Raw genomic sequence first — 17,331 nt, forward strand, 5'->3', positions numbered from 1 at the left:
TTACATATTGTAACTAAGGCCATATGTTCACACAATATTGTTACAGAAAACCCTATATTACATAAGTATTTATTTTTCCTAATAAACCTACTAAGATCTTAGCACCACAATTCATCCAGGTTCTAGAACTAAAGATCTAAACTTTATTTTCCTTAGAAGGGAAGAGAAACCACCCTTTCCAAGTGATCTTAATATACCTTTCCAAAACCTGTTATGATACAAAGAATAGCTTTGCATTGTGTAAAACTTACTAAAATTAAGTAAGCACCATATAAATATTCTTAAAACTTTTTTTGGTAGAAGCTCATGCCAAGCTCAAGTTTCCTTGACAAGATTTTCACTTTTTATTCCTACAAGAAAAATGAGTAACATTTCCTTCTGGGTAAGGGTAAAGTGGTGAGACAAAACGATAAGATGAAGTTAGTACCAAAGGCAATCTTTAAAATTTAGGACTAATTTTTAAACAAGCAACTTTTATGGGGGAAAAAAATCCATTAATTTCATAAATTTTTATGCGACTGTCTGAAGGTCTTTTGAGGACTTTTACCTTCAATTATTTTTCATCAAGAGCACAAAGTTTAATTTAGGGAGATTTATTAGACATCTGTAGTTAACATGGTGCTGATTAAAAAAAGAAAAAAAAAAAGAAAAGAAAAGAAAAAAGGAAAGAAAGTGAAAAGTATTTCAAGATCACATTTTCATGGTGACTATTGCCTAGAAAATCAATTGTAGTTGTAGTGAACAGATAAGCCTTAGACTCATGAAATTCTGGACTGGAATAACAACTCTAAAACAGAATGGCTATGAGAAATAGGCCAAGTTCTTTAACTTTTTGATATCAAACATGAAGACCATTGTGTAGCCCAATCCAGATTAAAATATAATTGGAAAATACTTAGCAATATCAATAAAACTACAATAGTTTCATACAAAACTACAATACAAAAAACAAAAAATACAATGTTAAGATGTAGTTTTCAAAGTTAACATGAGGCCCATAGGGATCCCAAGATCTAGTGGCTCATTTCCATTTGAGTGTGCTGCCACTTCTTTAAGAAACTCTCAGGCTCTAAGCAGCAGAGAAGGGACCAACCTGAACTGGCAGAAGTATTTCTTCACCTACCCTTCTACAGCATCAAAGAAAGCCCAAGTCTATTTGTCTCCCAATCCTACCCTTTTCCTACCCCTAGATATTTACTTAAGTCTCATAACAAATTTTTGCCATTACTTAACTTATCTAAACCAGTAAATTACAGATAAAAATACAGTATATAATCTTAAAATTCAAATACCACATTGTTCAACTCAACAGATTAAACAAAAACATTTAATATTAATACAGAAACAAGTTCCAAAGTATAGTTTGTATTTCTGCTACTCATGAATTCATTTCAGGAGTAGACTGGAGATGGGAACAATTGACAAATCAAAGCCAGTTATGTTGTTAGAAGAGTTACCAGTTCTGTCCTACCTTATCCTCATGGCTTTAAAAATACCAGCTCCCAGAAAAGAGTTGGATTTAATCACAGTGTAAAATTTAGAAAACTAAATGTAGACATTATGTTAAAACACACACAGTAATAAAACCATAAAAGACAGTATAAAAATACCTCTGCATTAAGTTCATAATGCAAAAACATACAGAAATTTTAATGCCAATTCACAACATAATACAGTATTTTTTTTTTTTTTTACAAAGGAAATTTATACATACTGTTGAACAAGCAAGAATACTACATTGTGGAAAAAGGCTTTCACTACTGCTAGGGTGCTTATGCATTCATCTACATTAAGAGGAATGTTCAGTTTTTCCTTCTTGCAGGATATTGAAGTTTACTTCCTAATGAAAATTTGTTATAACCACCTTCTTAGACGTAAGACTTCAGTTCTGTGTACTATATACAATAATATATAAAGCCCAATATCAAACTTTTTATTAAACAAAGTAAAATTCTAACTGCATGATGAAAGAATTCTTTAACACTCTAACTTAGAATGTTACTGATATACATCAATTTCTCAGGTCACATTTTGTTTCTATACGTGTGTGTACATGTGCACATATATATATACACACACACACACACACAGAGATATATCTACATACATACATGTATGTATGTGTATTATGTACAAACACACACACACACACACACACATATATATATCTTTTTTAAAAAACAATAATTCAGCATCTATTACCACAACCTTGGTAATCCTTGGATGGTAATCTGGACCCTGCTCAAAATACTCCATAAAATTGGAAAGTTCTCTTAACCACTGATCCTAACTGGGAAACTCAAGAGCATCTTCGATTTTTGCTTTCCTAACGAAACAAGTTTTCCCAAAGTGGAGGTTTCCTTTAAAAGGATGCGTTGCTCCCCTGGATCTTTCTTTTCAACCCCGTGCCTAACTCGCCTCCCAAAAAGACAGCTGGAGTTTATGGAGGCTACATAAAGATAAGGCTTCAAAACAGGAGTGAGCAGATGAATCCAAGGTCCCTCTAAAAGGCCTCTTTGCCACTTCTGCAGTTTTTCAGAAGGTAAAAATAACTTTGACATAGCCACATAAAACTGAAGTCTATAACACAAAGCAAAATAGTCTGTTTGGACTTAAGGAAAGAGGAGATACTTTTCCCTGCCACATCTTGCAACCTTCTCCCCCTTTCAAACTGGAATAAACTTTAAAAAGAATTTGGCCAGGAGAGAATATTGTGAGTGTAGAAGAGAAAATGCTCCTTTCCCTCAGCTGGGAAAGGTCCTTGTGACAACAGTCTAACTCCACCTCCACAAAGCCAAGGTGTTTCAGGATGATATGACTACCATAAGCTAGAGTCAAACTGCTTTGTTTTGTCACGTACATTTATCACCCATTTAAAAAAGAAATGGATCAGGAACCCTACACCACTGATTCTTATTTGGATTCAAAAGTAAACTCAGAACTTCAAAAAGTGCTAGTTGTTCTGACGACCCTAGAAACATAGAAGTGGTATCAGTTCTGAGGTTCAAAAATTAACTTACTGCCATCACTGCAGCAGTCAACATATTCATGGTTAAGTGATAAAGGGAATAGAAATTTCTCCAAGAGTTGGTCCCCATTACTAATATGAACATAAATATTTAAAGCAGACAGAATATCTGACCAATCTGCAACAGATTAACAATTCCTCCCCCCTCAATTAGCACCCTGCCAGCTGAGCAGCAGTTAGTGCCTTCCTGGTTTTGTATATGACACCACAGCATCGTCAGGAAGCATCTTTGAATTTGAAATCCATTGTTCCAAAGTGCACAAAGTTCAAGGCACAGAGTGGAAAAAAAAGTGAACCAATGAGAATTCAGAATATTTATGACAAAGCAGTTAAGTAATCTCTTTTAACACACTTTCTAATGCTAAACAAAGGACCAACTCTTGAAAAGGGGTATTGTTTTGTTTTTGGACAAAAAATACTGTATTGTAATGATTTTTTTTAAGTAAAAGATATCTTGACATATGGAACTGATATATACACCAACACACTAAACAGTCCACAAATAAACAAAAAATAAGTGCAAAAAAATATTCTTCTGGTCTTTTGCAGGAAGCTGCTGAATTTGGGCTGCCGATTTTCACTGAGTAATGTTTCTCAAGATACCTGTTCCTCACAGAAGAGGTGTGGATAAAATTTACTGTTGAAAGATTGTCACCTCTCAAAATTATCCCCAGGTCTAGCAGCAACTGACTTTTTAGGAAAAATTAGAAAACCAAGTATGAAGTCCAACCTCCTCTTCCAAGTCTAACTTGGCAACAGAGCCCCTGAGTCTTAGCAGGGCCCAAGTTGGTGCTCTGGATACAATTCCAGCTCCTCCAGGGTCTCCTTTAGGAACGAAAGCACATCCAGGACACATTCACTATCTGTACCCTCTGGAACTGGCACATGCTGCTGAGCCATCTGAAAAAACATTTTAATAGTAAGTAATTGTGTACATAAAATGCCATTCAATACTACTTTAGGGGTTTTTGCTATTCCCCTAGCCCACATGACCTCCTCCCCAAATCCCCATGCTACAAAGAAGGGGTTTTATAAAAATATTCTGGATAAAACTAAATGGCACAATATGTAAGGGTCATGAGAGGTGCAAGACCACCCAGCACATAAAACTGGGTCAACATTTATTCTGGTTAGATTCTGAACAGTGCCAACTTCTTCACAACCACCCACCACCAACTTGACTACCCTATTGCAACTACCTGCAGGACAGTCAGTTTGAACTTCATGAAAAGTTGGTCCTTATGTGGACACCTGTTTCATCAAGAAACACATCAATGTTAAAACACTTCAGAACAAAGACAACATTTTTGACTTTTAAAAATAAAGAATAAAAAATGTTATTACTTACTATAAGCTAATTCTTCTCCAGCTCTCTTACGTGACTGATCACCTCTAGGAAAATAAAAACAAGGGTAAACAGGACTGGTTTACTGGCAGAGGTACAAGGGAAAAAATGTTCTTAATTATGATATACATTATCATAATGCAATGCCATCCATTAGAATATCTAGGTTTTTTAAAAAGATAAGTTGTGCCATCAAGAACATGAGGTCATTGTCAATCCTCCCATCTTCTAGTGACTACATGGCTCACCAATGACTTTAAATATATTAATATAAATACATGAGATTTCCCCTGTTAGAGGGAAAGCTCTTTGAAGACAGGGGACCATTTCTCCCTTGTCTACATATTCCCAATGCATAAAACATAGTAGGCATGACTAATCAATTCTAATCCAAGAAACAACTTTAAATCAAGATAATAAAAAGCAATATGGCCACAAACTCGGAACTTGAATCATATACATTTTAAAATATAGCCAACTCCCAATTATTTACACTTAATGGAAGGACGACGACTATGACAATTTATATTTTGCTTTGGAATTTTATTTTTGTATAATATGACAGATTTGAATGGGATAAGAAATGTATGAATCTATTAATGCAGTGTTTCCATGTTCTCAACTTGAGTAAGCATCAATTCTGACAAACGAAGTTTTTTTTTTTTTTTTTTTTTTTTTTTTTTTTTTTTTTTTTAAATCATGAATTTATGAAACAGGCAGAGAGGAGCCAACCCCCTTCTTTTCCTGGTGCTTGTTCATTTTCTCCACAAATCCTGTCATTTATCTTAGAGGTGACTGGGTTGCCAGCACTGCTAGTGATTTCTACAATTTTAGACAAATCCTTAGATCCACCAACAAGTAAACACCTGAAGGGCCATACCTGAGAAACCTATAATGAAACTAAACAAATTTTGAAATGTTGATAAACATCACCCTAATGTACCATGCCTTTCTTCAAAAAAAGAGGGGGAAAGGGAGGAGCTGGATATAGATATCTAATTTTCAGATTCCTCTATTTCTCACTTTATAGGTAAGTAAAAAAAAAAAAAAAAGGAAGCTAAAATTGGTAAATCCATAGTATATTAGTAGCAAAAACTGGAATTAGTCATTGCATTACCTATAATCCACGTTCTTCTGTGCCTTCATCCAGGCATTTTATGCAATATATGAAATCTCTTTTATGCTTAAGATTACTTAAGTAATGTTTTAATTTCCTATAGTAATTATTTATGAATTATTAAAGTACAAGTATAAATTTCATAGTTTTGAATTATCTCTCCAAATTTATGTATTTTCCTGATCTGAAAAATGCTAAGTTGAAAAATACATTATTTCTAATACTCAACATGGATAATTTAGATTCAAATGTTATCAATGAGGGAAATTTTTCATTTATTAAATAATATTTAAAAATAAGTTTGTAAAACTCTAAATTGTTACCTGCAATACTTTGCTAACAGCCAAATCAATTTCAGCTTATTGTAACATTCTTCATAGGAATAATTCTTAACAAAGGATGTTCAAGGACCCTCCATTTGTGATATAAAGATTCATGAAAATTTTTCATTATTTCACCTCAATAAGACAATTAAAAACATAAAACAGATACCATGGAAGACTACAAATGTACACAATGTAAAAAGTCTACAAATATGGAAGAACTCTGAAAATAAAACCATAATCATTTGAACCTATCCACCTATCAAATCAATATACAACCAATTGGTATGTCATCTAACCCACACTTAGAGACAAACTATGAGCTATTCTTGAATCGTAATCTCTATTGCCATGTGGATATAGTAAGTTTTTTTTAGTTTCAATTACATAAAGAAAAATGGACCAACATATTTATGGTATTTAATTTTCTTTTATAAAATAAATTATTCATTATACGATTAGGAAATTTTAATTTACTATTAAAAGTAGTTGGTGGTTACTTCCAAGTACACCAAATGCAGGTGTAAATTAGGAATGGTTAAATACCTTTTCAAGTTGAGCACACACTTTAAAAGCTCAGAATTAAGCTTACTTTCCATTATTTGATTTCAGATGACAAACCATAGCATGCAAAGTTAATTCAATTAAAGAATAGGAAAAATTTGACTCCAGGAAAGAATAAAGAATGAAACAGTTAAATAGGAAAAATGACTTCGACTCATGATATTGTGTTTTAAAACAAGGCCAATCTGTAGAATTCTATTCACTAACATCTTTTCCAACTCACTAGCTCAAATGTGAATGTACTCACTAGCAACTAATAACACAGTATGAATCCAACAACATTTATATATTGGACAAAACACTGCAAAGACTTCTGTGGCACACTCTATTAAATCTTGGGCATAGTGCTGGATTCCAACATAATGTGATGGGAATATAATCTTAAATGAAAAAGTGGTTTGCAAAGCTGTGCAGTATAATCTTGTGGTTGGCTGAGCATAAACCATAAAATGACTGCTCATATCAGAATAGCCAGTAACAGAATTATTATTAGATAACTGTACTATATTCTTGATTTTTCTCGCTTCAGTGGATACAATTTCTTCAAAAACTGCTCTGGCCAAATAATGATCAAAAAAGCAACTGAATTTTACAGAGCATAATTTATAAGACCCATCAACAAGCTCTTAGGAGTAAAAGGGTGACTTTTGCATTAGCCTAAGTATGGTTTCTGTAAATCCCCTCTGAATAGTAGTGGGAGGATAAAAAGTTGGACTGGAATAGTTGTATATGATGACATGAGCTTATATTGCCTGTTCCAACCAAAGCACTGTCAGTATAATTTAAGAGGAGAGTTTAATCCTCACAATAAACGTATAACCATAAATTTAATTATATAAAAGCACAATTAACTTGATTATAATTAAATCTATTTTAATCTTATTATGTCCTGGAATATTGCTTGATACTTAAATTTCAACCAGAAGCTGAGCAAAGGAAATTGAGTTTTTCCAAGTAAAATAAAACTTTTAATCATTTTTATGGATGTAAAGGATTTGGTCTTAATCACATGATTCTGTTATGCATTTAAGTTGGCATTTATTCTCAGAATTTATACCTGAACAGATCTGATGAGACATTTGAACTGTGCCTAAAGCCTCCAAACCCCAAGCCTTAAAATGCCTTGTCCCAAGGACTGGAGAAATGTTCTGCACATTCACTTATGCTAACAAATTATTCTGGCACACAGCATGTTCATTCTTCAGAGAAACAATAAAATGAAAGTGCCTTGAGGACAGAGATTATGTCATCATTTACCCATCAAAGGGCATAATATACAAAGGTATTTAATGAATATTTGCTAAATGATATGGCTATACTCTTACACCACCTTCCTCACAGTTCAAATATGAAAACAAACAAACAAAAAATGTTTAAAGCAGTATAAATTATCCCCAGTCCCATGCAGTCTACCTTTTATTGGCAGAAACAGGGCTTCGGGTTTAGGAAAATTACTTTTTAGCCTATGGATACTTACCCTTTATTGTGTTCTAGACTCCTTTGGCAATAACCTATATATCTCTTTCTCAGAAAAAAAAAATGTTTCTAAATATATAAATAACTAAGATTACAAAAGAAAACAATTATATTAAAATATGGTTATAATTTTTTTCCCTGAGGCTATCGAGCTTAAGTGACTTGCCCAGGGTCACACAGCTAGGAAGTTTTAAGTGTCTAAGGTCAGATTTGAACTCAAGTCCTCCTGACTTCAGGGCTCCATCTACTGTGCCACTTAGCTGCCATGTTTACAAATAATTTTTTAAAAATTAATGGTACCCAGGTTTCAAAAAAACAAAACAAAACAAAAACTACCCTTGTTTTAAGCCAGGGGTTCTCAAACTACAGCCCACAGGCCAGATGCTGCTCACTGAGGATGTTTATGTGGCCCCCCAGGTTATGGCAAATGGGCTGAGGGGCGGAGACAGAGTGTGAGCTTTTGTTTTTACTACAGTCTGGCCCTCCAACAGTCTGAGGGACAGTGAACTGTCCTCCTATTTAAAAAGTTTGAGGACCACTGTTTTAAGCCATCTATAAATGCTAAATCATCAGTACATTAAATAAAAATGAGTAGACAAAAAACATAAACCAAATCATATCAATATTGACATTCCCATTATAAAAAATTAGAGACAAAAAGGAAATTTCAGCTAAATGGAATTAAAATTATATGGGTTCTCTAGATCCAGAGGAGCTGGTTGGATACTTATGCATCCAAAAGCAATGAAGAAACAGGTCATGAGACACTGCGTAATCTTACATTGGTGAAATGTACAAAAAAAGATCCACAATGAAAATAATTGCCTCCATCATCACCTGTTGCAGAGAAAAAATGAGGTTAGAAAAAAAAAAAATACATGAAAAAAGTTGATAAGCCTCTCCATATTAAATCAACATATACTTTTATACTTTGGAATTTCATTTCATGGCTGAATATGAGGGAAAGTAACCAAAAAATCTAGGAAGCATGGTTTAAAATTAAAAAAATGGGAAAAGCCAAAGTCATATATAGAAACATACTCAAAAGCAAATAATAGGGGAGAATTCTGGAAAGATGGAAGGGTAGATTGGTAAATTTCAAGCTCTCCAGGTTTCCCCCATAAATAGAACAAATTTGTGCCTTAAGGCAAACATAGACTGGTAAAAAGTCAAGAAGACTTGGGTCAGAACAGGGGTCCTCCCAACACAACCTGAGATGATCCAAAGAAAGACTTATGGCCAGGGATTAACCCTCGTGAAGTACAAAAATGCCTATTATCTCCAAAGAAACACCAAGTGAGGAACCCTAGGTCTAGGTGGGTGTCCGGAGCCTCCCAGGAACCACAGAAACTATCAGCTCCTTATATTGTGTGGAATCCAAGTCTGAGACCAGAAAGACTGAGGACATGTTGGCTGACAACCAGGCCCAGCTGTGTCACAGAGAAGTGGCCCTTGGCAAGAAGTACCAGCACTTGCTGAGCACACTTGTGGAGGAGAAGGGGAACAGCTCTTGATAAGAAAGAAGAGCTGAGGTAAAGTCAGAAGCCCCATCCCCCCACTTCAGGATTAGAGTTATTTACATTAATACCTCTCATTTAAAAAAAAATAAAAATAAAAATGAACATGCTTCAAAGAACCCCACCATAGAAACTTAATATGGGAACAGGGAAGATGGGTTCATTTTCAGAGGACGCTGAAGTAAAAAGAGCTGCTTCTACACCCAAGAATAATGTGAAATGGCTCTCTGCCTGCCTAGGGAGAATTTATAGAAGAACTGAAAAAATTTAAAAATCAAACGAATGACAATGAAGAAAAACTAAAATAATAATAAAAACCATCCAAGAAATGATTATGAAAAAAAAGTTAACCAACTAGAAAAGGAGGTAGAGAGTCTCAAAGATGAAAGCAACTCTTTGAAAATTACAATTGGGCAAGGGGAAGCCAATGAAATTATGAGAGACTAAGAAATAAGATTATAAAAAGAATGAAAAAATAGAACAAAATGTGAAATATAAGAAAAATAACAGATCTGGAGAACAAATCAAGAAGAGAAAATATAGGAGCAATTGGATTGCCTGAAAGTTGAGACCAAAAAAAGGGACCTTGACACAAATTTATGCAAGAAATAATACAAGAATTTAACTTATACTTTTAACATATTTAACATATATTGATTGGTCAAACTTGCCATCTGGGGGAGGGGGGGAGGGGAGGAGGGGAAAAATTGGAATAAAAGGTTTTGCAATTGTCAATGCTGAAAAATTACCCATGCATATATCTTGTAAATAAAAATATATTTAAAAAGAAAGAAAAGAAAAGAAAAGAAAAGAAAAGAAAAGAAAAGAAAAGAAAAGAAAAGAAAAGAAAAGAAAAGAAAAGAAAAGAAAAGAAAAGAAAAGAAAAGAAAAGAAAAGAAAAGAAAAGAAAAGAAAAGAAAAAAAAGAAAAAAAAGAAAGAAAAGAAAAGAAAAGAAAAGAAAAGAAAAGAAAAGAAAAGAAAAAGAAAAAGAAAAAGAAAAGAAAAGAAGAAAAAATAGAAGAGAAATGTCCTAGAATGTCAAAACATTAGGGGAAAGTAGAAATAGAAAATATTTCTTCACCACCAATCATCACCTCAAAGAGATCCTTTGTGAAAAACACATGGGAATATTGCTGCCAAATTTGGAAAGCCCCAGATCAAAAAGAACATTTTGCAAGAAACAAGAAAAAACCAATTCAAATAAGCTAGAGCTACAATTAGAATTGTACAGAACTTATCAGTTGCTACATAGTAAAAGACAGCAGATCTTGGAATCATACCTATAGAGAATCAAAAGAACTAGGCCTACAGCCAAAAATATCATATCCAGCAAAACATAATACTGGATGAGGAAAAAAATATACATTAATGAATTTTCAGATTTTCAGAATTTTCTTTCATGCAAACCTGAACTTAATAGAAAATTTAATCTATAAGAGCCAATATCAAGGATCAATTTCAAAAAAACTCAACATGGGCAAATTGTATGTTTTTGTTGTTGTTGTTTTAACAAGGGAACTAAATACCATATGTTTAAGATTGAAATCAACAATAAGGCAGTTCAAAAGAAAGACTGGCAGTCTGATGTACAAATGAGCAAAAGAACAGACACAGAATCATTAGAAGGGGTACAAGGGGTCATAGTCCCAAAAACCTATTCACATTGGGAATGGGTTAAATAGGCAACACTAAATATATATATATATATATATATATATATATATATATATATATATATATATATATATATATATATATATATATATATATATATGCATATATATGTATATGCAGGGTATAGCATCCTCCAAAATCTAGAAAGAAATAAGCGAAGAAGGATGTGTGGATGGGGAAGCAAAGAGTGAGGGAAGAAGACCCATAAGTGGAGAGAGATTAAGAAAGAGCAAGGCAAGTTAGGAGCAGAATTAAAGACTGAGAAGGTAAGCGTACTTTTCAGAAGAAAGTCATAAGGCAATCATCCAAATAACATTGGAAAATAAAAAGAAATTATATTTCAAGTGAAAGGAAGTGATTGGTTACTAATGTAGAAGTCATTTACAAATTAACTCTCTACATAGTCAGACAGAATATGACACATGACTGAGACAATTTTGACCTAACCTAGATGGGTTGTTTATGTACAAAACTGAAAAATGGGGTAAAAGATTAATTTTGATAAAACATTAAATCATAGCTACAATAAGGAAACAAAAAAAGCCTAGAAACACTCGCTGTTGGTAAACATTTGATTTCTTTGTCAAAGTAAGGCAGAAGATAAAGGCACAAGTTTTTATAAACTCAAATCTTATGGAGATTTCAATGGTATAAAATTATGATTAGGAAGTAAATGAATTAGAAAAAAAAAGGTAAACAGATACTATAAATGGAAAATGACAAGGATTCAGAATTCAAAAGGAAGAGAAGAGTTGTATAGCAGCTTTGCAACTAGGAAGAACAACAGTTTGGGTGCTAAGTCTGGAGTCAGGAAGAGTTCAAATTCAACATCAGACACTTATTAGCTATGTGATGCTAAGCAAATTATTTACCTGTTTGCCTCAGTTTCTTCAACTGTAAAACAGAAATAATAATAGCACCTGCCTTTCAGGGTTGTTGTGAGGATCACATGAGAGTGCCTAAATCACAGTGCCTAATAGATGATAAAGATTTTATTGATTTATTCCCTCCCTCTGCTCACTCCCATCCCGTCCCCGACAGTGCAGAACTGCCCCGCTCTCATCCTACCTAAGACAAGGGGCTATGCTTTTATCACCCAGTGATACCATATGGCTAAGGGATATAAAATGTCAGTTTTAAAAGAATTTAAGGGATCACTCAAAGGTCAATGACACTGTATGTGATGGGCACACAAAGGCTGCAACAAGCTACCAAGAGAGAACTGGGCAGGAAGAAAAATGCCAGACACATATGAAAGAAGCCCAAGTAAGGCTACTGATATCCATGTAATGTCACAACTACCAGAGGTAGGCTCCTTAGGACCATGAACAGACACCCCTCTGTGGGGAGTTTAAGGTGGACATCAATAGACTTTTCTGCACAAGTGGAACCAACACCCATATTGATGAAAACCTAGAACCGTGTAAATAACAATTTTTAAGAGAATATCTAGCTTAGAAGGTACATATTTTTAAGATGATCTCTAAAAATAAATGCAAATGCTTTTGGATCATACAAGATAGTGGGGTTTTCTCCAGACCACTTAGATTCTTTGAAATCTCCAAAAACAGATTTCAGTTTAAAATAAAAGATTCCGGTAAAGCAATTTACACAAAATCCACAATTTAAAAGTAATAAGAAGCAACTACTGATTCTGCTAACTACTATTGTATAAAGTAATATAGAGACAACCTAGGAGAAATCCAGAAGTATTCCAAAAGAACATGACAAATCAAAAAGCCTGAAATCCATAATGCAGGAGGAAATGCAACACAGCTGATATGTATAATAACTTTGCTGAACTTTTTTATTCCCCTTCTTTTTTTATTCTTTGTTTGAAGAAACTTTTTGAAGGGGAGTAGAGGGATATAGAAATGAATGGATGTTAAAATCTAGATTTCCACCCCCCCAATATCTTAAAAGACTAATTTCAGTTTAATGTATTTGTGATTTCATGGGGACCACTCTACCAGGACAAGTAGCAATGCTTGCTTGCTTTCTCATGTTATCATTCCTGCCCATATCTTTCCATAAATTCTCCACAAGACAATCTATCCAATGCACTTCAGGCTCTGCTTCAGGACTTAATCTTTCACAGGTACCTGTGAAATGCCTAAGCTGCCCAGCCATTTTTCCTCAAATGGTTAGTTGAATTCCTTTTCATCCAAGCCCTTTAGTATATCTTTTATACTTCTTTTCTTTTTCTTTTTTTTTCCTATGGCTGGGGTTAAGTGACTTGCCTAGGGTCACATAGCTAGGAAGTGTTATGTGTCTGAGACCTATCTTTTATACTTCTTAAGTGCATATTATGGACAATATGTTTCACGATATCTAAACATACCTTGCTCCTTCTTTTCATTGCCCTAAATCAGCTTTGATTTAAATTCCTTGAAGAGAAGCTACAATTTGTAAAACACCACATTTGTCTCATTACCAGAAAAATATAGATATTAAAAAGATTAGTTTGTGTTTCAGAAAGCAGACTAGGACTCAAGTGCTGGTAATTTCCCAAAAGTATTACAGCTGACTCTCCTATTCGATTGGAGCCCCAGTTTACTGTCAATAATGCATATGGTCAATCCATATGCAATATCACGCCAATTTTTTGTACTGATAGACACGATCTAAAAATAAGCCATCTATCCAGATGCATGTCACAATCTAGATAATATGCATTCTCCCAATATCCACTTAATTTTTTCTGTGTACATCACTGAAGTAATCTTGGGACTTAGATTCAATCTTCACAATGTCATCCACAAACAAGAATCTAGAGAAACACCTCATTATGTTTTGCAAGTAAGTGTAAATACTTAAGTATTTACTTATTAAATAATCTTTCATTTAAAAATAGTGCTATCCCTTGGCTGCTCGTTATCTCCACTGAAAAGAGAGTTGTTGTTTTTTACCAGTTTAGGTTATCTGAGGGTTCTTTTGACTTCATGCCATGACAACTTCTTACATCAGTTAAACATCTCTAAGAAAAAGTAACTGATGGTAAGGTTAATGGTAAATTAATAATGGTAAATGATGGTAAAAAAGTTAATGATTTACCTGTCAATTTTTCAGAATCAATAACAAATAATATGCAATTATTTTCTCTTTATCCTTTTTTTTTAATAATGGTATTTATTTTTACTTTGCTTTTAATCAATTAGTCTGATGGTAGAGACAGATGATTTAAGAAATATTTCCCAAATCAGGAACCTATACTTTGCCATCAAATGAGAGAAATCCATTTTTTATCTGATAGCAACTCAAAATGAGAGTAACTCCTCTTTGAATTCTGGCCAGTGGAGAGTTATAACACTGCTGTAACTCATGCTACTCACTTGACAAGTAAGCAGTGAGACTTTACCCAGTCAATATATACAGACTGATAATGTAAAGAAGCAGCAGGATATGGTACGCTAACAAACAATGTAAGTGTATAGTCCTTCAACAAGCCCCCTCCAGAAACCTAAAAACAGAAGTATAGCCACCAATATCTTCATTTACAAAGGAAAACACAAACTAACCTTTTTAATATCTATATTTTTCTGGTAATGAGACAAATGTGGTGTTTTACAAATTGTAGCTTCTCTTCAAAGAGCTCACATCAGATGTTGTACTAATGAAGAGAATATAATTATGTTTTACTATTCATCACTGAAGGGAAAACATATATAACTGCAGATTTGTAAAAGAACTATTATCTCAGTCAAGGTTACCCCAAAGATTCAGGTAAACACCAGAATCTTTGAGAAGTCCTTGTTTGCAAGAGTATGTTCACCTGCAGCTCTGAAATAAGGAGTCAAGAAAGAAGTCAAAAGAGGCCATGCTCGCTCCTTTCCAAAATTTAATATCCTATCAGCAGTTGATATACAATTATTCCTTTAAAAAGAAATACTCAATCATCTTCATCTTCACTAAAGGCAAGCCTGGTTTTGTAACCATGCTAGGGAATCTTCAATTTTCTCAATGGAGGGAGGGAGGGGAGAAGGAAGGGAAGAAGGGAGGAAGGGAGGAAAGGAGGGAGAGAAGAAAGGTGAGAGGGAGGAAGGAAGGGAGGAAGGAAAGGAGGAAGGAAGAGATAGAGGGAGGGAGGAAAGAGGGGGGGGAGGAAGGGGAGGAAGGAAGGGAGGAAGGGAGGAAGGGAGGAAGGGAGGAAGGGAGGGAGGAAGGGAGGGAGGGAGGGAGGGAGGGAGGGAGGGAGGGAGGAAGGAAGGAAGGAAGGAAGGAAGGAAGGAAGGAAGGAAGGAAGGAAGGAAGGAAGGAAGGAAGGAAGGAAGGAAGGAAGGAAGGAAGGAAGGAAGGAAGGAAGGAAGGAAGGAAGGAAGGAAGGAAGGAAGGAAGGAAGGAAGGAAGGAAGGAAGGAAGGAAGGAAGGAAGGAAGGAAGGAGAAAAAATTTTTCAGGGAAAAATAAAAACACAAATCTTTTTTTTTTAAAAAAGGCACTCTTTAGGAACATTTTATTATACTGTATTTTAACTCAACTGGCTAAAATGTTACTTACCTATTTAGAAATACCAAAGTCCAAAAGTAATTAACTTCTTTACCCAATTTTTATGATTAGGAAATGGAGGCAATGTGAAGTCTGTATAAGTAAAAATTATCTTCCCTTCTGGGAATACCTACTCTAAGGGAAGCTCTAAAAAAGGATTCTTGGTCTTTTTTGTGACATGAACCTCTTTAGAAGTCCAGTTAAGCCTATGGATAGTTCCCTTCCCAGAATTTTTTAAATGCAGAAAATATGAAGAAATACAAAGGAAATCAATTACAATGAAAGACAGCAATCACACTATTTCAAAAGCAAATTCATTAACTCCAGATAAAGAACCCCTACTATGGAACTTTATAAAATGCAATAAAATCTCTTCTCTAACCTGCCATGGCACCCATTCCCTATTTTAACACACTAAAAATGTTTTCCTATCTTGTGGCAACCCACTGATCACTGATCAAACTACTGAAGAAGCCTTCCTTATACTGAGCTGCAGCTGTAGCCCTAGTTCATAAGAGTTCGTACTGAAGCATCATCAAATGTACCTTGCAAATCCGTTTTGTAAAAGGTCTCTCTGGAGTTTCTGATCTTGAGCTGCATATTGCTGAAGCTCTGATTCCACTGCAGGTGGAAGTATGTTTGGGATGAATTTAGAAAATAAAGCTGGTGCCATCTGAACCCACTCTGAAAGGAAGAAAAAAAAAATGAAATGGAGAGTTTGAGAGTTTATTTTGTTTGAAAGGCAAAATTATATCAATGTAAGCTTTAAGATAAAAGTATATCAATGTAAGCTTTAAGATAAAATAAAATTATGATTAAAAGATTTCCCTCCTCTACTACTAAATTAAAAAAACTTGCTTATCTACTATGTATATGCCACTTAGTAGGCTATCAAAGATGAAGTATTGTCATTACTCTCCAGAAGCAGGCAAATTTAAACACACAATTAAGTATGGAACAAAATAGCATGTGCAAAGAAGGACAAAATGAGAGTTTTAGTGAGAGGGACAAGGACATCTTTTGAGGAATTTTCATATAAGCAGTCATAGGGATTGTGAGTGGAAACACAGGAAAGAAGGCTATTGCTCCCTTTGTATTACCAATGGTAGTACTAATTTATTACCTGCTCACAGAAAAAGGGGGGGGGGGGAGAAATGGTACATGTACAATTGTTGTTTAGTTGTGTGCAACTTTTCTTGACTTTATTTGAAGTTTTCTTGTCAGCAATTCTGGAATGGTTTGCCATTTCCTCCTCATTTTATAGATAAGGAATGTAAGGCAAACATCATTAAGTGATTTGCCCAGGAGCATACAGCTAATAAACATCTTAGGCTAAACCTGAACTCATGTCTTCCTGTGCTCTATCCACTGTGCTGCCTCGCTGCCTATATACAATCACATGCCCTAGGAGATGTTGGAAGAAATGTGAATCTAGACAACTGAATTTTTGTTCACTTATCTATCAGAAGAATTCACAACCCCTTTCTTCCCACCCCAATTGTTATGAAAATTATTTTACATGTAATATATACATACACACAGAGACAAACACAATCACCCTGTTCTGTATTTTTTCATATAACTTTTTCATAGAATGTAAAAGATCTTCCTTACTTCGGAAAATAGTCATGAGATTTTAAGCCATTGTTAGTTAAAACTTAGCTCTCTTTCTACTGAAAAAGAAAGAACTTTTAGGTGTTTTGGGGAGTTTAAGATAAAAGAAACAAGCAGTGTGCCTTAGTGGAATCAAAGAGCCATGGATTTAAGTCTTCTCTATGACTGGACTATATGACTCTTAACTC

General features: G+C 34.4%; 1 protein-coding gene across 3 annotated transcripts in view; it reads right to left on the reverse strand.

Annotated features, from left to right (window-relative positions):
* Positions 1 to 1,617: 1,617 nt before the first annotated feature.
* The window catches only part of CACUL1 (CDK2 associated cullin domain 1), an 84,854-nt gene continuing 69,140 nt past the window's right edge, over positions 1,618 to 17,331 (reverse strand). For all 3 annotated transcript variants that reach the window (XM_074295728.1, XM_074295726.1, XM_074295725.1), the window contains 4 exons: positions 16,075 to 16,213; positions 4,377 to 4,420; positions 4,228 to 4,279; positions 1,618 to 3,928 (listed from right to left, as the gene is read on the reverse strand). In XM_074295728.1, coding sequence (XP_074151829.1) covers positions 4,251 to 4,279; positions 4,377 to 4,420; positions 16,075 to 16,213 — 212 coding nt within the window. In that variant the 3' untranslated portion in view covers positions 1,618 to 3,928; positions 4,228 to 4,250. The remainder of the gene's footprint in view (positions 3,929 to 4,227; positions 4,280 to 4,376; positions 4,421 to 16,074; positions 16,214 to 17,331) is intronic.

This window comes from Sminthopsis crassicaudata, chromosome 2 (assembly GCF_048593235.1).
Source record: "Sminthopsis crassicaudata isolate SCR6 chromosome 2, ASM4859323v1, whole genome shotgun sequence".
In the NCBI taxonomy this organism is placed as follows: Eukaryota; Metazoa; Chordata; class Mammalia; order Dasyuromorphia; family Dasyuridae; genus Sminthopsis; species Sminthopsis crassicaudata.